Source organism: Aspergillus alliaceus (assembly GCF_009176365.1).
Source record: "Aspergillus alliaceus strain CBS 536.65 unplaced genomic scaffold BDW43scaffold_28, whole genome shotgun sequence".
Taxonomy (NCBI): domain Eukaryota; kingdom Fungi; phylum Ascomycota; class Eurotiomycetes; order Eurotiales; family Aspergillaceae; genus Aspergillus; species Aspergillus alliaceus.
The window spans coordinates 350140-370693 of NW_022474711.1; the positions used below are offsets into that span (position 1 = coordinate 350140).

General features: G+C 49.0%; 6 protein-coding genes across 6 annotated transcripts; 3 read left to right on the forward strand and 3 right to left on the reverse strand.

The window, feature by feature from the left end:
• Positions 1 to 62: 62 nt before the first annotated feature.
• On the reverse strand, positions 63 to 12040 carry BDW43DRAFT_312137 (putative polyketide synthase; the record flags this gene model as incomplete). The annotated part of the gene is made up of 4 exons (XM_032047309.1): positions 63 to 4376; positions 4424 to 7654; positions 7733 to 10254; positions 10330 to 12040. The coding sequence occupies 4 exons, from the start codon at positions 12038 to 12040 to the stop codon at positions 63 to 65; spliced, it is 11778 nt and encodes a 3925-aa protein (XP_031899299.1).
• A 3382-nt stretch (positions 12041 to 15422) lies between these two features.
• Positions 15423 to 15784, reverse strand: BDW43DRAFT_312138 (uncharacterized protein; the record flags this gene model as incomplete). Its single annotated transcript, XM_032047310.1, has 2 exons — positions 15423 to 15440; positions 15515 to 15784. 2 exons carry the CDS (start codon positions 15782 to 15784, stop codon positions 15423 to 15425), a joined length of 288 nt encoding a protein of 95 aa, XP_031899300.1.
• A 388-nt stretch (positions 15785 to 16172) lies between these two features.
• Positions 16173 to 16610, forward strand: BDW43DRAFT_279461 (uncharacterized protein). Its single transcript, XM_032042310.1, has one exon. The coding sequence runs from the start codon at positions 16287 to 16289 to the stop codon at positions 16461 to 16463; it is 177 nt and encodes a 58-aa protein (XP_031899301.1). The 5' UTR covers positions 16173 to 16286; the 3' UTR covers positions 16464 to 16610.
• A 486-nt stretch (positions 16611 to 17096) lies between these two features.
• Positions 17097 to 17886, forward strand: BDW43DRAFT_109666 (F-box domain protein). The gene has a single exon (XM_032037893.1). The coding sequence runs from the start codon at positions 17186 to 17188 to the stop codon at positions 17771 to 17773; it is 588 nt and encodes a 195-aa protein (XP_031899302.1). The 5' UTR covers positions 17097 to 17185; the 3' UTR covers positions 17774 to 17886.
• Positions 17887 to 18770: 884 nt separating this feature from the next.
• On the forward strand, positions 18771 to 19104 carry BDW43DRAFT_312140 (uncharacterized protein; the record flags this gene model as incomplete). Its single annotated transcript, XM_032047311.1, has 2 exons — positions 18771 to 18946; positions 19008 to 19104. 2 exons carry the CDS (start codon positions 18771 to 18773, stop codon positions 19102 to 19104), a joined length of 273 nt encoding a protein of 90 aa, XP_031899303.1.
• Positions 19105 to 19259: 155 nt separating this feature from the next.
• Positions 19260 to 20336, reverse strand: BDW43DRAFT_109669 (ZIP zinc transporter-domain-containing protein). Its single transcript, XM_032037894.1, has one exon. It carries the CDS (start codon positions 20210 to 20212, stop codon positions 19364 to 19366), a length of 849 nt encoding a protein of 282 aa, XP_031899304.1. The 5' UTR covers positions 20213 to 20336; the 3' UTR covers positions 19260 to 19363.
• Positions 20337 to 20554: the final 218 nt, after the last annotated feature.

Consider the following 20554-nt stretch of genomic DNA (forward strand, 5'->3'; position numbering starts at 1 on the left):
CGCAGAAAAATGACAGAAAGATACCACGGGAAGAACCAACATGGTGAAGATTGAAACGCGGATCATTCTGCTGACTCCCCTAGATATGGAAAAACCCCGATCTCCTTCTTTTCCAGGACCCCCTCTAGATACGTCGCAATCAAGGGGTCGATGCCTTCTTCCCGGGCTCGTGCAATCCAGTAAGGTAACTCAAGCACCTTATATGGGCCCCCATAGAGCTCCTCCATGTACTCCGCCCACTTGTCGAACGGTACCTTGCGGCCACTAGAGTGGTGGCGGAAACGAATGCCCGAGGTCGCCTCCCCTGCCATGGCGATCACTGACGCGACCATATCGTGAGCAATGTCCTCCACGTTCTTGAAGTCGATGTACCCCCTCACACGTTCCAGACGTGGGATGGATTTCATAAGGCGCGTGTAACGTAAGACACCATTCATAGCGTCAGTTTTGGGTGCTTGATCACCAAGGTATAGGCAGGGGCGGTGGATTTCGATGGGAAAGCTAATGAAATGAGAAAGCTTTTCGAGGAACCTTTCACAGACCCATCGAGATGCCATGTAGCCCTCATCCCCAGTCGTGGAAGGTTCTGAAAGCACAGGGCCGGGGGGAAGGGACAGATCGCCAGCTAACGAGGGAACCCGCGGCGAAGACACGTAGAGGAAGGGAATAGAATGTGGCAGGCTTAGTGCGGCTAGGAAATGGGTGGAATACACATTGGGACGCCGTAGAGATACATAGCTGTTCAGGCAATGCCCATTGGCCCCGGCGTGAATGATGACATCGACATCCGACTGCAGTGCGACGCATTCAGATGGGGTGAGACCCAGTTGTGGCAGGGACAAGCTACCAGTGTAGCTCATAATCTTGTTAGACTCCGGCAGTTTATCCAGTTCGTTAGGAATGATTGCAACGCAATGCACTTTGCCAATGGCAGGATCTCCCAGAAGAGCGTTGAGGATGGATGCACCGAGGAAACCCGTGGCTCCAGTCAATAGAACCTCAATGTCCTTGGTGACTGGCGTGCTCAAAGGCCTAGTTGTCCCCCGTACGGCTGCCATAAGATCGACAGGAATTTCGGTCTCACGCTCCCAATTTATATCCTCATTTTCGGTCAACTGATCCTCTCGCTGAGATTCTATTCGTGCGGCCATCTGCCGAAGAGTAGACGCAGAGTAGAGTTCGCGCGTAGATACAGAGATACCTATAACCTCCTTGATTTCATGCTGTAACTTAGTCAACTGGAGCGAGTTCCCTCCTTCAAGGAAGAAGTCTGATTCTGGACCCAACTCATGATCTCCTGCGGGCAACACCTTGTTCCAGAGGAGTTTCAATTCCACTTCATGAAGGCTCAAGTTAGATACTGATTGACTGGAGCTATCCCTGCCTGTGAGTGGCAGCTTCGCAAGAGCTTGGCGATCAATCTTTCCGGTACTCGTCCTCGGGAGATCCTGGACAATTATCAACCGCGCCGGACACATATACTGCGGTAGACCGAGGCTAGATAGGAGTTGTTTGACGGAGTCAGGCTCAAGGATTTTCCCTGGGACCAAGGTAGCATGAGCAATGAGCACGCCATCATGGACAGTCACTATTGCTCTAGAGATTAAGCCCTCTCCTGATTTCAACAAAGCCGCCTCTACCTCCCCCAATTCAATGCGAATGCCTCGCAGCTTGATCTGGGTGTCGCCTTCAAGTCTCCCAAAGTATACAAGAGTTCCGTCCGAGGTGAGCCGGCCCTGGTCCCCAGTTCGATACCATCGGTTCGCTGCCCCTTTGCTATTGAAGCCAGTCGGATCTGGAATGAACCTACGCCCAGTTTCAGCAGGCAAGTCCCAATAGCCCAAGGCGACTCCTGGACCCCCTATACAAATCTCTCCTTGGAATCCAAAAGGAAGAGGATGGTCTGTTGCATCGAGAATGCAAATCGAGTAATTGGGAAGAGCCTTGCCGACCGTGCTCCCCATCTCAGGTTCATCTTCAGAGAGAGAGAGAAGATGACAAGTCGCCGAGAAGGTAATCTCTGTAGGACCATAAAGGTTGAGTAATGAAAGGTCGGGCAGTTCCAATCGCCGGAATTCACGCTTGACTTCGTGGTGAACCGGCTCTCCTACCATGCATGCCCAGCGCCACTCCACACTCTTCCTTAGAGATTCTCTACCATAATACAACCAGGAGAGGTACTCCGAGGGAGTGCCCAGTGTGACAGTAACCTGGTACTCCTGAATCAGTCGTGCGATCTGAATGGAATCACGCCGGGAGTCTTGGGGCACAATGACTAGACTGCTGCCCGTGCAAAGAGCGCAGAAGATTTGGGCAAGAGAGGCATCAAACCCCAGAGAGCTCTGCTGGCAGATGACGCCTGGTCGGGCAACAAGTTCAAGCTGTTGAGTCATTTGTGCAAGCCAGTTGGCAAGGTTACCCTGCGAAAGCACTACACCCTTAGGCTTGCCAGTTGAACCACTGGTATATAAAAGAATTGCTGGAAGATCTGGCTGTGCATGACTGACAACCGGCTCATAAGACTCATCGATCCTATCTATTCTGAGTAGAGACAGGCTCTGATATTCGCACAAGAGCGCCTCAGCTGGTTCAACTGTATTCCCATGGCAAAGGACTAGGTCCGGTTGGCAGCCGGAAAGAATTGCTGTGTGGCGAGTGGACGGAAGGCTAACATCTAGCGGTATGTAGACAGCACCAATATGAAGAATGGCCAGTAAAGAGGCTACGAAATCGTTCGATGGCTCGCATAAGACCGCGATGCGAGAGCCGACGCCAAGACTCGCGGCTTTGGCAGCAGCAGCAATCGAATTCACGCGTGCTCCGAACTGCCTATATGTCAATTTTGACGATCCATCTTGGACGGCGGGTCTCTCCGGGCAAGCAAGGCACATTGTTTGAACCTTTTCTGAAACCGCTTCGGCCCAGTCAAACTCCACTTGTCTACCTTGGCCAACCTGTAGAGTTTCGGAAACTACTTCAGGACTGTGGACCTGACATTCACGCACAGTAATGTTGAGGTCTTTGGCCAAGGCCTCCAGGAGACGTAGATACATGCCAAGCAGAGTCTCCGTAGCCTCAACGTCGTACAGCGATTCTGAGCAGTCCATTGTGACTGTGACGCCATCCGACTGGGACTCTAAGAAGCTAAACGTGATATCCCAGGGGGTTCGGCCCTCTTCGGCATCAGTTATCGTAAGGAAGTGGTCACCAAATGGTATCTCCTTTGTCATTGCTAAACGGTAGTTCACCGTGACTTGGAACAATGGTGCATAGGAAGAAGACCGAGGGATATTCAACCGGTTTAGTATCATTTCAAATGGAACGGCAGAGTTCTCCAAAGCGCCGATGACCTGTCGCGCCGTGTTTTGAGCAACTTGCGCAAATGTTATATCTTTTGGAATGTGAAAGCGAACAGGCAACAAGTTCAAGAAGAACCCAACGGTACTGGCGAACCTGTCATCGTGACGGTTGGCGTCAGCTACTCCAATACATAGGTCCTCAAGACCGAGTGACCGAGCCAGCAGTATCTGGACCACAGAAAGATGGAATTGAAAAGCTGTGACGCCCAGTGTTTGGCAAGCCTTCTTGACAGCAAGGGTTGCGTTCTGCCCAATCTCCCGCACTGTGTGGATAGTGGCCAACTGCTGCGTCTCCGGACGGGTTCTAGCCTTCGCCATTGGGAGTAATGGAAGAACGTCTGGTACTGGATGGTGCTGTTGCTGCCAGTATTGGAGTTGGCACTCAAGAGCCCCTGAGCTGTGGCTATCCACCTCCTTGCGAGCGAGCTCAAGACAACTCCCACAGTCATGCTGGAGTGGTTGCATACAGTAGGCAGCATTCAGGTCATGGATGAAGGTTCGCATGCTGGTCGCATCTAAAATTATGTGGTGGTAAGACAAGACAAGGGTATGTACTTTGGGGCTTGAAGATAGGACAGCTAGTCCCAGTGTTTCTCCATGCTCGATATCCCATACTTTAGACCTAGCCATTTGCAGTTCGTTGGCGATATCCTCTTCTGTGGCCTCCGGAACATGCTTGAAACGGCGGACTGGGAATGAAAGAAGACCTTGCATCATTTGGTTATCTTCGGGGCGGACATAAAAACAGGTGCGAAGGGAGTCATGGTGCTGCATCGTGGCTGTCAGCGCATTGCGTAGTCGTTCAACGTCAAGGTCGCCCGTCATGTCGTACCGAATCATGAGGCTATAGGCAGTGGGATCATTTATGATAATAGAAAGGATGTATATTCTGGACTGAGCTGCTGTCATTCGCTCCTTTTGAACGATGTCTTGGCCGAACTCCATAGCTAATTCCCCCGTCACTTCACATATGTGCTTCTGCAATTCTTTGCCGTCATTTAACGGGACAGTAGGCTCCTTTCCGATAAGTGTGATGTCTCAGATTCTGTGGTAAGTGGACTGACATCTTCAGGCTTGGGCGATTCTGAGCTACTGGTAGCCACAGAGCCCGGTGATTTCTCTGGCGTTTCCGGTCTAGAGTTAATTGTTTTGGAAGTCTTCTCCAGTATCTTAGCCATCACATGTTTGGCCATGCGGGTGCAAATCTGGACTATATTATCCTTGCCCAGTAGCGTCGTGACTGGGATGTCGATATCGATCTCTTTTATAGCCCAAGCTCGGATCTCCACGGCCACGAGAGAATCAATGCCCAGCTTGGTCAGTGGTGCATTAACGTCCACACTACCGGGGGACAGCTGCATAAGGGTCTCTAGCTTGGTACACAAGGCATCCTGGACAGCCATGGTGGCTTCTGCTTCCGTCTCAGCCCGCTGAATCCGTCCAACAACGTTAACCTGCCCAGCCTTGGAGGAATACTTCGCTTCGTGTATATGAGCCGTCACGAGGTAATGTGAGAAGCGAGGATCGGACGACCATGCGGTTTGCTGGTCCTTGCTTAGCGGCTCTTCGAGCGGCTCGATCCCTACCCCGATCTCGCACGAATGTTGGCTGTTCGGTCGTCCTGAGAGAATAGCCTCTGCAAAGGCATGGTGGACGTCCATCTCTGAAATGGGCTTAAAATGCATTCTTGACACGTATTCCCGGATACTTTTATCCGCGCGTGTGAAGTACCCTACATCGCATACATATCCGATATGGATCACAGAGGCTGCCAGCCCGCGCCGCCGACGCTCTGCAGCTAGTCCTGTCATGAACATGTTGGCTGCATGATAGTTTGTCTGGCCATGGCTGCCAGTTATCGAGAGGGCAGAGGAAAGCATAATGAAGAAGTCTAAGCTTGTGTCCGAAAATATATGATCTAGGTGCTTAGAACCATCTACCTTCGGTTTCAGCACCTTGGCCATGGCCTCTGCATCCATATCCACGAACAGCTTGTCTGACAACACCATAGCTGCATTACAAACACCGCCTATAGGGGGCAGGGAATCCCTGATGAGTTGTACAACGCCTTCTACGGAGGCATTGTCTGCAACATCCATAGACTGAACACAAACATTTGCTCCTTGTCGCCGAGCTTCGGCAAGCCAGCGAGGGTGTATGGTCGGATTCCGGCTCGTGATGACTATTTGTTTCATACCATGCCGTACAGCCCACTCACAAATTGAGAGACCAAGGCCACTCGCCATACCAATCATAAGATACGTTTTTTCGCTGTCGAAAAGTGTAGAAGTATCAGGAGGGGGCACAGAGAGTCTAGGAGGCTTGGGTGTTTCCCAGCAAGTGATATGAGTACGGTCTAGAATCGACGGGTCGGTGTTAGAAATGTCTCCAATGTTGAGCACCTCAATGCCAGAGGTAAACTGGTAACTGCTCGCTTGGGTTTCCAAAACCTGAAGACTTTCATATGCAGTGTCGAGCGATGCCTGAATAGATACGGGGTCCAACCCTAGTTGTAATAGATTTCTGTTCAATCTATGTATTCTGCAGCTCGGAGGTAGTGCAGAATGAAGAGACTGTTGTCCCAGATCTTGCGAGCAGTCAAAATAAACAGTAACGTCTTGAGGGATTAAATTATGGCTTGCGTGGACAGAGTTGTTGGGGTGTATCTTTATCCAGCTTTGAGGGGCTGAAGAACAACAGGAGGCGTACAATACGTGAAAGCCATGCCGACGCGACTCAGCAGCGAGACAGCTTGCTAGACATTCTGTAGGATTATAGAGCAAGGCTGTTTCCCCTCTAGATATAAAGTGGGAGAACCCAGTGGCAAGGATCTGGTCCCCTATGATCTGCAGGACAACCGGATTACAGTCCTTCTCGTCTATCCGAGAAATATTTCCCTGGGGAATGCTTACGATAGAAGCATTTGTCTCTGAAGCAGCGACAATAGGGATGTCTGTACCTACAAGATGGCCAACGCAAAGATAGATATCTCCGCCCCTGTCCTTGGGGAAACACAAGGAGTATCTGACTTTGATAGCGACACACTCATTCCTAGCGGAATGTGATTCGGAAGGAGCTTCAAGCAAAGCCAGCTTATCGCGTTGGATAGTAAGTTGGATTGGTATATCTGGACTAGTTCCTGGCCTGGTAACCGGTCGAAAATTGGCATTGAACCGATCGTTGAGCTGCTGGTCAGGCCGCACACGTGTAATGAGTGTGTTGGATCCTTCAACAACTAGCTCTGGCTCTTGTGTTAAGAGGAACGGGCTCTCAAGATCCTTATGAATTGAGACAATCCTTAGTCGAATGAGTGTTGTGAGTATAGTTCGAGCAGCGATTGCAGGAATGGCAATCGTGTCCAGATCCAAGGATTGAAAATTGAGATGTGGCAGTTCCTTGGACATTCCTCTTGCCATCCCTACCATCATGCTTGACTCGGGACGACCCGTCCTCCGATCCTTGGTCACCCAGAGCACATTATGGGCTCTCACAAGAATGGTCTGCAAAGCTCTCAGCCTCTTCGGAGTAACCGGGGATGAGAAAAGAGGATTGTCTAATTCCAGAAGACACAGGACATCCATTTGATTTCCAATGCTTGGGAGGTCAAAGGTATCTATATCGGTCGCCATTGTAACCTGTTTACCCCACACGGATGCTACCAACCGTTGAATAGCAGTTGCTAACTTCGAAACAGCCAATGTCTTCCCGCCAATGACAAGCAGATGCTCTACTTGCGGGAGGTCAGCGAGATACTCCAGTGGCTCGCGCAGTTGCAGAAGCGTGTCATCTACGGCCTGGCTAGCCATGAAAGACAGGCAGTGCTGGCCCGTGTCCGGTATATCGTGGCAAACGAGGTCAACCCCAGAAAAACCCGTTTCTTGCAGCGTTCTGTGCCATCCCTCAGTGGACAGGCCGGGATGCAGCCGCCGTCCTTCCTTCGCTCCGAGCCACCATCCAGGCAGACCACCTACGCAGAATGTAGTCCGCATAACAGCAGTGCCAGTGATCTCAATGAGAAGCAAGAAACCACCTGGCTTAAGTAAGGACCGTGCGTTCCCTAAAGTCCTGGAGATACTAGATGTGGCGTGAAGTACGTTGGAGGCAACTGCGACATCGTAGCAGTGTTCTGAAAAACCCTGGGAAGCCACGTCTTTCTCCACGTCGAGAGTTTTAAATATCATTCTACCGGTGAATTCACTAAACCGATTGGCAGCTTCCCCAAAAAAGGCTGGAGAAATATCAGTGTAAGTGTACGTGTCAAAGGCATTGGCAATTGTTCGCAGAACGTAGTCGGTCTGTCAAGCTGGTCAGCAAATGATAAGTAACAAAGGGCAGTGTACATGTGAAAGACGCGCTCAAAGGTGTGTATATACCGTTGATCCCGTACCAGCTCCAATCTCCAAGTAGTTCGCCTGGGGATATTTGCTTAAGATCTGTTCAAGGACACCAGTCATGCCTGAATTAACATCCGCAAAGCCGCATCCGTCATTGTACAGGCGACCAGCTAGGTCATCCTTCATCACCACTTCTAACATAGAGGTTTGCCTTCGCAGGTAGCCTAGTAGATTTTCTCCTACTGCCTGGACGAGTTGAAAGTCGATTCTGTTTGGCCATTTAGAGAAAATAATGTCCAGGATTTCGGGTTTGTCATCAAGCCAGCTTTGCTTCGCTAGTGGATGAAGTCCTTCTTGTATCGACTGTATTGAAGTCTCAAATGACTGGATTAGCAGTTTATGGTACCACGTAAGCTCCGTTCTGTCCTTGGAGTTAAGTCCTTCCAACACACGCTGAACGTAAAAGAGGACCACCCGTTCAATGTCTGATGCTAGGTCTGTGACTCTCTCAACAGCTTCTGGATCATGCTTAGGCTCTATCAGTCCTAACGAAGGATCCGCTATAAAGTCTGTATTGAAAAAGATTCGTCGATCTTGGGCTTCAGTAGGTGGTGTAGCTGATTTGAGGGACACAACTTCCATCTGTACAGCTGCTTTCCCCGAGCATGGATTGTAAATGTGAACATCACCAGTGATGGAAAACCCGCTCAGTGAAGTGATATATGACTCTGCCGTCAGCCTGACCGTCCCCACTTCCGCGCCCAGTTCAACGTTAGGATTTACAGCCACACGACCAATATGCACTGGCAAGAGGGCTGTTGGGAGTTTACCAGCTCTGGGATCCGCACGAGCATGAAGAAGTGTCTGCCATGAAACGTCAAGGAGTGCCGGATGAACGGTGTAGCTGCCTTTCAGTTCATCTACAGACCATTCCGCCATACCGACAGCATAGTTAAGTCGACGGCGAACGTCCCGAAGACGCTGGAAGGTATCAGAATAGAGCAGGCCACTCTGTGCGAGCACGCTGTAACCTTGCTCAGTGTCGATCGGGAGTAAGCCCGGTGGTAGTGGGTTGCACGGCGGAAGCTCTTCTTCTGAAGCCTCGCCGAGACGAATGATAAGCTTCCCATCACAGGTATGCACCATGGAACCAGAACATCCATCGGAGCAGTAGTAGTAAGAAAAGAATCCGCATATCAGGTTTGGGTCTTTGGACTCCTGCAAGTGTACTGTGAAAAGAGCGTCCAGACCTTCACGAGTTTCGGGAATAACCACTGGACGGCGAATGTTGATATCTTGCACTTCGATCAGCCGAATAGGGTTCTCTGCTGCAATAGCCTTTCCTGCTTCCGTTGCCAGTGAAATGTAAGCGGTCCCTGGGAGCAATTCCTCCCCGGAGATGACGTGGCCTCGTAGCCAGGGCAATTCGCTAATCCTGAGGATATTACGCCAGCGTAGCTCTCGGTCTATATCATCCGGCAAACGACGTCCCAGTAGCTCTTGGGGGAGGTCGGTACCTTTGCGGTACCTAGTTGATATTCGAGATTCGCGCCAATAGACGCGGTCATGGTCCCAGGAGTAAGGTGGAAGATCCTTTAATAATCTAGGAGTTCTACAATTTCCGTGCGCGAAGGCTCCCCGAAGTCCATCAAAGTCGACAAAAGCAGGACCAAGGTAGGACCAGACAAATCCGATAGCATCTACAACAGCCTCTACGTCGCTGGCATCGCGCCGAAGGGTACCGACGTAAGCTGGAGCAGAGCCTAAAGTAAACCTCGATGTTTGTTCCGTGGGTCCTTTGAGTGCTGGGTGCGGACCAATCTCGATCGCCACATCGAATGGGCCACCGTGCGAACCGGCAAATTTGACTGCCTGAAAGAAAAGGACACTTTGAATCATGTTTTGGATCCAGTAAGGACCAGTTAGTGACTGCAAGTTCCCTTCAAGCAGCTCTGTGTCACCCTTGACGCTCGATATCCAAATACAACCATCTCGTGGTCGTTTGACGTGAATGTTACAGGCTCTGAGAGATTTGAGATACCTGTCTGCACAAAGCTCCATATGATACGAGTGGTACGCGGTGTCCACCTTTAGCATGCGCGCGAAGGTATTGTTCTCATCGAAATGCTTCTTCGCGTGTTGTATGGCGTCGGAATCTCCTGTCAAAGTAACGCTCTGAGGAGCGTTGCTAGCAGCCACGCAAACACGGCCTTGATATTTCGGCTGCCGGCAAAAGCTCTGAGCTTGGGCGTAACCGACACCAGCCACCATCATAGCACCAGCTTGCCCGTTCAAACCATGGGCCAAATGGGCGTATTTGCCTCGGTAATAGGCTATCTGCATGGCGGCTTCTAGGCTGATATTTCCGCAAGCGTATACTGCGGCTATTTCTCCGGAAGAATGACCAATGACAACATCAAAATGGATTCTACAGGCGTAAAGTACACTGATAAGAGCCAGCTGGATGGCAGTACAGAGTGGCTGTGAAATAGCGGCTTCCCCTACTCGGGAAGTGGAAGCGCCCCTTGATAATTCTTCAACCACGGACCATTCTGGGCCATCTGGTAGTGCATTCAAAATTGCATCACACTACTCTAGAACGCGACGGAACAGTGGGCATTTTTCCAGCATCGCACAGCCCATGGTAGGCCACTGAGCCCCTTGACCCGTGAACACCCCAAGTATAGATGGGTTTTCACCTGGCCTCACCGGCCGATAGTGGGTACCAATTTCGTCCTTCGTGATCGTCTGGTTATTGATGATGAATTTCTGCATACTTTGAACGAGGCCTTTATGGGATTGCGCACTGAAGAAGGTTTTCACACGATGTGTGGTGCGCTTGCTCTGGAGTACCCAGCTCAGATCAGACAGATTGACGGAGGGATTTTCCAGCAAGTAGTGTAGCAAAGACCGGACATTCCCTAAAAGGGAGGAGCCAGAATTTGCCGACAGCACGAGAGGGCCAATCAATGGAGCCTCGAAGGGCTCAGTCTCTGCACTGCTATCATCATCACTTGGTTCATAGCTCTCAAGGATGGCATGGGCATTGGTGCCTCCAAAGCCAAAGCTATTCACACTAGCTCGCAAAGGATCCCCAGCGGGAAGTTTTTGCCAGGGTAGAGCAGAGGTTGGCAGCTGCAGGCCATGGTAGTAAGGCTCAATCTTAGGATTCAGCTCTTTAAAGAGAAGATTGGGAAATATAGTCCGACACTTGATAGAAAGCAAAGCTTTTAATAACCCCGCCAGCCCTGCACCTCCTTCTAGGTGCCCCACCACTGTCTTTATGGATCCGACGTACAATGGATTGGTTGTCTTGTGGCTTGAATAATCTCCATCTCCTATCATGGCTTCACTAATAGCACGGGCCTCTATTGGATCTCCCGCTGCTGTTCCCGTGCCATGACATTCAAAATATTGACATCGGTCTTTGACCGGATCCAGTCCCGCGCGGCGATATGTCTCTCGGATCAGAGCAGCCTGAGCCTTCACTGTCGGCATTGTGAGTCCGGGGCTTTGACCATCCGAGTTCACCCCCGTTGCGCGAATGACTCCCTCGATACAGTCCTTATCACGCAGGGCTTGGTCGAGGGGCTTTAATAAGACTACCGCCGCCCCTTCGCCGCGTGCGTAGCCGTCAACTGTCTTATCCCACATCCGGGACTGGGAATCGGGTGACAACATATGAAGGTTCGACAACATGATGTATAGCATTACGTCAAATATCAAATTGGCACCCCCAACGATGGCACAGGTCGCATCGCCCGTTTGCAGCCCTTGGACTGCCTGATGCACCGCCACCAAGGAGCTGGAGCAGGCCGTATCGATTGTGATAGATGGACCGTGGAAATCGAAGGCATATGAGATACGGTTCGATAGGGTACTCCGAGCTGTTCCAGTTGCCGCATACTGCGGCAGCGTCTCGGGATCGCGGATCTGAATATCGTAATAGTCAGATGCCATGACCCCAACATGCACAGATGTCTTGGTCCCTCGCATCTCGTCCAGGGTATATCCCGCGCTTTCCAAAGCTTCGTACACTATCTCAAGAAGAATGCGTAGCTGAGGGTCCATGCATTCGGCCTCTACGGGACTAATGTTAAAAAAGGCGGCATCAAAAGTTCGACTATCCTCGACCAGTAGGTACCCTTTGTTCTTTACGTTAGTTGATCCGGCGGCGTCCGAATTCGAGTTGTAAAAACGTTGTAAATTGAGCATCTTTGGGTCGAATTCTCGACGTACATCGCGGGGCTGCTGCAGGAGGGCTGACAGCTTCGATGGTGAGGTGGAATCTCCCGGAAACCTACATGCTGAACCAATGATGGCAACAGGCACCGCGAGCGAAGACATGATAACGACCAAATCGAAAAATGTTTTTGTTCCTTTTTTTCTTATTGTTTCTTACTATATATATATATATCAATTGTCAACACAAGGCTTGCAGATGAAGGATAGCTCTTCAAGGACGGATTATGAACTACGGCGAGTAGATCCTGGAGACATTTATACGCACATCAAGTAACTCGATTGTTCTAAATCAAACCGGACGGCCCGCGCGGTGTCCCTGGTTCACCTCAGAGCCAGGCCAACTGATTTCGCGTCATTTTTATAGCTTTGAGACGAATACGATTGTTCTGGACGCCTGAGTGGCATTATTCCAATGCTCCGAGCAGCTTACGGCTTTCAAGGGTGGCCTGGTGACGAACGTTTCTCCGCTAGACCGTCGTCAGCCCACGGCTTCCTTGACCACACTTCCGAGAGCCCTCTCCATCGTAAACCTTTCCTCCAATGTCCGTTGCCTGTGGTTGAGCCTTACGGGCTTGCCCTCGACTTCCACAGCGGGCAGGGTCGTGCAAGGCTTCCATATCCTGGTATCTTTTGTGACTGCTGTTTGTGCTTGATGCAAATGATTGGTTTTGGTTTGGAAACAAAAGATTGGAACCGTCAGTAACTTCTGGCAGAGACTGTGGGTCTAGTACCTCTACCAGCCAGTTAGGTCCCTTCAGTTCATTTATCTTCCTGATACAGAAACAGCCTTTAAGTGCTAGTCAAGAATGGGTCAAAAGCTTCATGTTATGACACTAGACGTCTTCCGATGCTATTAGGTGAGCTTCGTTTACTTCGATCCACTTTTACGTGCTTGAACAGCATGGCTTGCATGACATTGACCCAACTGTAGCCGGAGCAGGACTTTGGGGATTCTCGAGACTGTAAGACAAACTTTCTCTTTTCCGGCTGTGTGATTTCATAATACGGTCAATCAACCGCCCGTGGACCCTCTGGGCAAAGGCCACCAGCAGCGGCTGTCACAACCACAAGCCAGGTTACCCCACGGAGTTGATGTATATCGCTGGTGGAAAAGAGGTACTATGATTAAACGTTCTAGAAATGTAGCACTCTGTTATAAGGTTTGTCGCCCTTCGCGTATTAATGACGTCGCGCTGGATGGAAGACGGCCATCGTGTTATCCACATTTCCTTTACGACTAAGGTCTAGATTGCTGAGGCTCTACAACACCAATAGTATAATATTCTCAGCTGCTTTTACTTTAACCAATATAGGCACTATTGTACTGCAGGAGCTGCTGGACATTAGGACCGCTTGGCGGCCGGATCATCCCGCTGGCTGGCCCAATCAGGACTGCCAGCGGGGATCCTGGAATGAGAATTTATATCTTCAACCTCGGATGCTCGAAGAAGCCCAGATGTGTCCAATTGCCAGCTTACCCGTATGGAAGGAAACTTTCGCCAAAGTCCATGGTCAGCTGACAACCACGCACAATTCCCCTTTCAGCGTGGCCGTTCTGCTTCTCAACTTGACAGGCCATTAAAGAGCAATATTTCAAGCCAGAGAAAAAGTTGCTCAGTAGCCCTTGCAAGACCGCATCTCTGCGACAACCAAATTGGAGTGCAATCACTTGCAGGTCATGAGAATATAAGCGCGTCTGCTGTACGATACCCTCTGCATGAGAAGGTACTTATGTCTATGAGATAACTTGCATACTGGTCCCCAGACTTCAGGTCTATTCAGTAAGCGGTGTTTCGCACGCTGAAAAAGCGGTAGGAAAGCAGCCCGCCGTGTCAACGGGGGCAATTGTTCAAATGCAGCGGAAATCCTCTCTTCGATATGACATTTCCTTTCTATTTTATCTTTCTTTCGATTTATCGGTTGAACTTACAGTGTAAGGTTGTACGAGAGAGTTTTAGACTTTGTGAGTATAGTCGTACAAAAATTCTTTTCTATATAGCAAATATTATAAAGAGAATAGAAAGTGTACCTACCCCTTTTTTTTTATCCTATTCAGCTTCTACTTGGGCACTGATAAGTCATGAGTAAGTCTGGATAGAATTAGAAGGAATTGCTTCTTCCATTTTCAGGATGATCATATTCATCACAGCCAATACATTCCACATTCACACCGTGTGCTAATAGAACTGATTTCAACTCTGGTCTGTTCCACTTGACATGTGTGAGAAATATGGAAATGTCATGATTGGCATGGTACCAATCTATGCTAATATTTTTGTTTGCGCCTGCGCTGAGAAGGATGCCAGCGATCTCAGCCTGCCCCCAATATACTGCAACACCCAACGGTGTGTTGTATCCAGAAATATACTTTTCTCCGTCTTCCATCTCCAGATCCGCCCCATACTTGACCAGTAACCTAACAGCCTCAGGGGACCTTATCGCAATGGCTGCAAAAAGCAAGGTCCTCCAGGATTTGATGTCACTATAACTATCAGCTCGGGTGTTAGGACTTGCACCCCAGTGAAGCAGGAGTTCCATCGAAGAGATAAATCCCCGAACCGTTGCAATAAGCAGAAGATAATTCAAATCAGGCAGCACCCTTTTGTTTTTCTCCAACGTCCTCTGTAAAGCCTTGAATGCTAGCGGTTCACTAGCGCACTTCAAGATAAGATCAATGGAGTTAGTCGCAATCAACGAGCGTTGAAAGTTCTGTGACCAAGCTCCTAGGAGTTGGCTCTTAGCTTCCAGTCATAATCCTTTCCTGTTCCCTTTTTTCGTATTGTTTTTCTTTGGCCCCCTCCCTTTCTGTGGATGACAACTTACTAGAGACTAGTTGCAAGCTCAGGTATTTCTGGTTCCACTGTTGAATGATTCGGGTGTGAAAGTTCTCTGAAAAGATCTCTGAATTTCTGCGCAGATTGTTCTCCAGCCCCGTGAGATATTTGAATACCAAAAGTTGAATTTCCGGTGGTAGCATTGCCCAACTCATTTCGATGAATATTCCGCCCCGTCCACAGGGTGGCTTCTATACCTATGCTGTTCTCCAATATCCTTATGTACTTTACCTAGTTGACACGTGGAACTTTCAACAGCTAGGCTTGGCGGTTGATCATTAGACTCCAATCCAGAAACAGAAAGCAATGATACCATTAAGATTACTGTTATAATACTGTTGGTATTGGATTCCACATTCCTTCTAGTCCACAAGAGAGTTGATCGGGGAGCTGTAACGGTGTATCTACTGCGTTATGAACTTGAAACTTAGAACACAATGATTCTGTTTTGTATATCTTATCTTCTACTATCTTTAGGTTTTTATTAGATATTATAGTCTCTAAAATTAACTTCTTTAGCTCTTGAACTCTGTCTGGGTTTATTTATTACTACGAGACCTCGCTAGGTGGTTAGATTAGTTAACTTAGGTTCCCAATATTTACTAGAGATGCGCGCGTCTTTAATACTCTGTCGTCTCCACATCATCGCTTCAAAGGCGCACTTCCGCCTAAGAACAACACTTTTAGTAACGTCAAAATTATACCAGCTTATCTAAAAAGCTCGATTGCTGAGGGATCTCACCGTGCCCGTCGCGAGAGATCCGAGAACCCCGGATACTTCGAAGGGTCCGCTATATTCCTTGGTACCACAAGCATCAGTCGCAGACGTGGCAGTGGCAGAAAGTGCAATCAAAGAGACCAAGAAGGTCACGATCTGCTTTCGCTGAACGCTCTGGTCTGCAGGGTTCAAGAAATCGTCCTGTCCTTCCCAGTCGACGAGGATTGAGTCACCTGAGGCGCTTGCTGGGTTAATCAGTTGCTTTTCTAAAGTGACATAGGACCGGGCTGACATCACAGTTATGCAGCTCATTAGATTAGATGTGGTGACCAATGTAACCTATCTCATTAATACTTGCTTTGCAATATGAGGAGACCTGACAATGTAATCCTTGCAGGTGCAATAGTGTTCGAATTCGGCTATGTGCGGACGAATAGCTTGCCGAACTCGTTGGCACTGGAAGTAGGTCTCCATCGATGTCGTGATTCTTGGCGGAAGGTGGAGGAGCAAAGACGAACAGATATTATACAGGAGGTACTGTGCAGTTTCCGTTCCTGTGTATGTACTTCTGTCATGTAAGTAATACAGTATGGGAACTATATATTTAGCCTTGCACTCAGCACCGTTATGGTTTAGTCTGCGTTTGCTCGCTGGATGATCTTTTTTTAATACGTAAATACTCGTTTCCGACTGTGCCTCTATCAAAATTCTGCAAGCTGACTCAGGTCGACGAACCTTGCAGCGTTTACACACCAAGGAAGTCAAAGACAGCCTCAGTCAAAAGTGAATCCTCGTTATGGCCAACTCTTCTCATGTAGTTCCAATGTTGGTTGGCGATGCTCCCGATACAGAGAAAGCTAGTGATTTGCTGCATTCCAACTTTGGTATATACGTCCAGCCTATAAACTACCCCACCGTACCCCTGGGCCAGGAGAGGCTACGCATCACCCCCAACACCGGGGCATACGCATAATCTACAGGAGACGGTTGTTATTTGCACGTGACTACGTCTGGAATTAGGTTGGTCTGAAAAGAGCAGCTTACTGGGAACGCATGGCCCTTCCTTGGGCCAGGATGCACAAAGCGACTCAGGATGATACTATGCGGGCGGATGTATTTGAAGGGCTCCTTAGAGAGTGTTTTCTACGGCATGTAGATTGCATTTAAGCTAATTGGTTAGGGTTCTAGCCATGGTGACCAAATTACTCCAAATCGGACTATGTCTCATGATAACAGGATGTACTAGGTCGTAAAGAGAAGGCGGTGTCTAGATATACGCTAATCAGACCTCCGAGCTCCCGACGGTGCTTTTTTCTCTGTTAGCAGAAATAGGAATATCCCCAAGTAAAAGGTCTTTCTTTGACCTAGAAACTCTGTATACTAATACCAAGGCAGTGTATTTTACTAATTAAATTTTACGATGAGGTAAACAATCGCGCTTGGAGCGGTACGAAGCCTCAATAGTGGGCACTACCAAAATATACACTTTTCAACGGTGTACCGTAACGGATACCTAAAGCGTTCAAATCATTCTGCCAAATGTTTCTGCTGGTACATTAAAATACAGCGAATGAACCTCTTTGCGTCAACCCAACGTTCTACAACAACCCTTCCTCAACTCTCCAAGACCGCCAAAAAAAAAATGACTGGACTACTTTATATCCAATGGGTCCAATCTATAATATCAAATAAAGCATGTCGTCATCAGATGATACCACCTCGCCCTCTGAACCACCAACGGACCTGGTTTCGCCATTCATGAACCTCCCGACGGAACTCCATATCCTTATCGCTAACTACCTCATCTTCCCCGACATCATCCATCTAAAGTTGACCTGCGCCTACTTCAATCACCTAATCCCACCACTTTCACACCGGGAGCTCCTTGACGCTGAGCTCACAGATTTTGCTTGGGATCACGACCTCTACGCCTGTCGGTATTGTCTCCGGTTCCGTCCAGCGGCTAAATTCGCGGATCGGATGCTTCGACGTCGCCGTCGTAGATGTGGCCGTGATGCTGTAAAGCGCTTCTGTGTGGATTGTGGGCTAATGCCACGCCGCGGCGCAGCAAGGTACGGGCCTGGGGCGCACATCAGGATTCAGGGGCATCTATTCGTGATCTGTATGGTTTGCAGGAATTTCACATATGCAATGCTGGATCGGCATAAGAACGGAATGAAGGTGTGTGCGGATTGCTGGGATGAGAGGTTGAAACGCCAGGAACATTTGTATGGTGAGGTCCTCGGTGATTTGTCTTCTGCATACGGGTGTCCTTCGGATTGAGATTGGATGCCGGACGCGATAGCACTCTCCTCCTACTTTTGCTTGACGGAAATTACGCTTATGACCGCGCCATGATGCTACGTACGAACTTGATGACCTATTTTAGTCTACGAGATGCTCTTTTCAGATCACTGTCAAGATACCTCCGTTAGGGCTTCAGCATATTAGGCTATGTTGTCTTCTAATGCCAGCCGGCTACCTAATGCATAGGGGTGTAGATTCGTGATGCTGGTTGTGATACTTGGTGCCATAACTAAATACATAAAGCTTCCTGACTTTTCTGCCAGTGCTCAAGCGGTAATATCCTCTACAAAAAGCGCCCCGTCTTCCTCACCATGCTGCAGTAGTCGAATACGAGTTTTAGAGCACCCGTCCGGATCGGAATTTCCAATTTTCACATCCTCTGCGACTATAACCTCTTGAGACCGAGGTAATTGCAGCGCCTTGAGCCAACCGTCCAGGGTAGCTTCGGTACCCAGCGTTACGACTACATAAGGTGTTTGAAACTTTGAATAGCAAAAGGCTTCAAACAAGGGTAGCGACTTTTCTTGGACGAGGCAAACCAAATCTTAGGATTCTGATATCGACGATCGGAGCACGTCTCGCACCTAAATTAAGCTGATATACGAGTTATACGGAGTATGAGAAAGCTTTTGTCAGTCATTCTATTTGATCCACTGAGCGTCGCGTGCTTCTCGATACCAATACTACCCGAGCCCGTTAAAATTAAACAACACGAGCCGCTAAGTATCCTAGTCTTCCTAATACTGCAAGGACCTGCAGATGAAGCTATATAAATAGACCAGGTTTCGAAAAGATCAGCAAGAATACGAAGGCAGGATCAGGTACGGGTAGATCATCACATGCTCACATTAAAGCAAGACCTTATGAGCAACGTATTTAAGGGATCCTACCTAACACAACCCATATGTACTTCCACAACATCCACTCATTTACTTACCTTGTCACTCCTTTGAATACATCTTCTCTCGTAAAAATGAAGCTCACTTCCGTCGTTATCCCTCTTTTCCTCTCCCTCTCCGTCAATGCGATGCCCATCGCCAACGCCGAGGACACTGCTGCAACCCTCGAGGCGCGCAGCGTCAAGTGTCGGTTCAAAAGCTACGGCTGGCAAAACGTGAAGTGCTTTTACCAAGGCGCTGATTGGGGGCAGTATGAAATCCCTTGCGCGATAAGATCATGATCAAAGACTAACTCATCTGCAACTTAAAAGCTCTTGGTTAGAGGTCGGCCCCAACACCTCCATCAATGCTGAGGACCTTGACATGGCCACCTGCAATATCAAGGATATCCCCGGCTGTCCCAGCTAAGGTAGGAAATATAGTTCGATACTTGACACCGTACTAACTAACAATGAGAAGATGTGCTGCTAGAGATATCGTGCCGAAACCACACATTCATATATTAAACGGCAGCCCGTTAGTGGGAGGTTTGCAGGCACTCACTGAGAGTCCGTAAACCACTTTCCTGTCCGTATCCTAAACATATATATTCGATAGAGAAGTTACTCATAGACTTCACCTAAAACCGAACCTCGAATATCCAGTTTACTCTCATCGCGCATGCTCTTTAAGCCCACATCCCAATCAAGGCCATAACACCAGCCCCTAGCAAAGCACAAAAGACCATATACAACAGATGACTGCGTCGCTTAGTACGACAAGGATCAAACGAAAAGTCACGAGCCAATAGCTCCACAAGTCCACTGTAGATCAAAACCCCGGCCGAAATAGCGTTTAAGATTCCTTGAACGATAAGTGCCGTTTTGGATCCTGGATTATACGTATCCCGAACGCCTAGACCGATAGCAATCGATACAGGCGTAGTAAGTCCGTACATTGCACACAGCATCCAGGGGAGCCAAGGGCGGTGGCCGAAGGGGGTGGCCGACATTTGAGCACCGATACCGAGTCCTTCAAAGGATTGGTGGAATACTAGGACCGGATAGAGTGTTGCGAACTCGGAGCCTGTAACGCCGAGATTCAGTCCGACGTTGACACAGTGGAAGATGATGCCAAACTCGAGGATGAGGAAGGCGGTTATTTGCTGCCGGGATGATTGTTCGGCGGTTATTGAGTCGCTTTCGGAGGTCCAGGTAGGAGTGGTTTGTGTGTGCGAGGTGGATTTCTTCTGATTGCATGGCCCTTGGGATAAATGGTTGTCTTGGTTTCCACCTTGGATAAAGATCCCTGTGGCCGTTTCGTCCTTGTGTACGCCGTATTTGCGCTCGACGTAGACTTCAGCTGCAAGGTCGAGCATGCGTTTAGCCACAACCGGGAAGAAAGTGAATGCAGAGGAAACGAACAGAATTACGAAGATTGACGATATGCGAGCTCCGAGGTGACCGTTATAGTCGTTCTCGGACAGAGCAATAAAGCGTAATAACATCTTCCTTGTCCGCTGTGTACAGGTCGACATGAGAGGCGTCGAAGGTTGACATTGTGTACTACTCAGGGCGGTGGATAACCAGACAGTAGTTATGATTCAATATCTGCTGTAGGCCTGAACGATACATTGTAGGTACATGACGCCGATGATATAGCATCAAGCCCGAGTACCTTGGGAGAGATATGAGTTGGTCAGACGGAGAGCTCACTGCTACTGACTGGCATGAAGGAGGGCGGATGGTATAGGTCCTGTAGCGTAGACTAACAGTATTATCCGTATGGGTATTTTCGAACCGAAGGTGCTAAGCTTTAGTGCTCCACGGAGCCGAGAAACAAGCCAGAGCGTGGAGCTGGGCCATCTGCCCTTGTCCAA

Bases quoted from the DNA above. Each gene is read 5' to 3' on its own strand.
- BDW43DRAFT_109666 (XM_032037893.1), top strand. From the start codon at position 17,186: ATGTCGTCATCAGATGATACCACCTCGCCCTCTGAACCACCAACGGAC.
- BDW43DRAFT_109669 (XM_032037894.1), bottom strand. From the start codon at position 20,212: ATGTCGACCTGTACACAGCGGACAAGGAAGATGTTATTACGCTTTATT.
- BDW43DRAFT_279461 (XM_032042310.1), top strand. From the start codon at position 16,287: ATGGCCAACTCTTCTCATGTAGTTCCAATGTTGGTTGGCGATGCTCCC.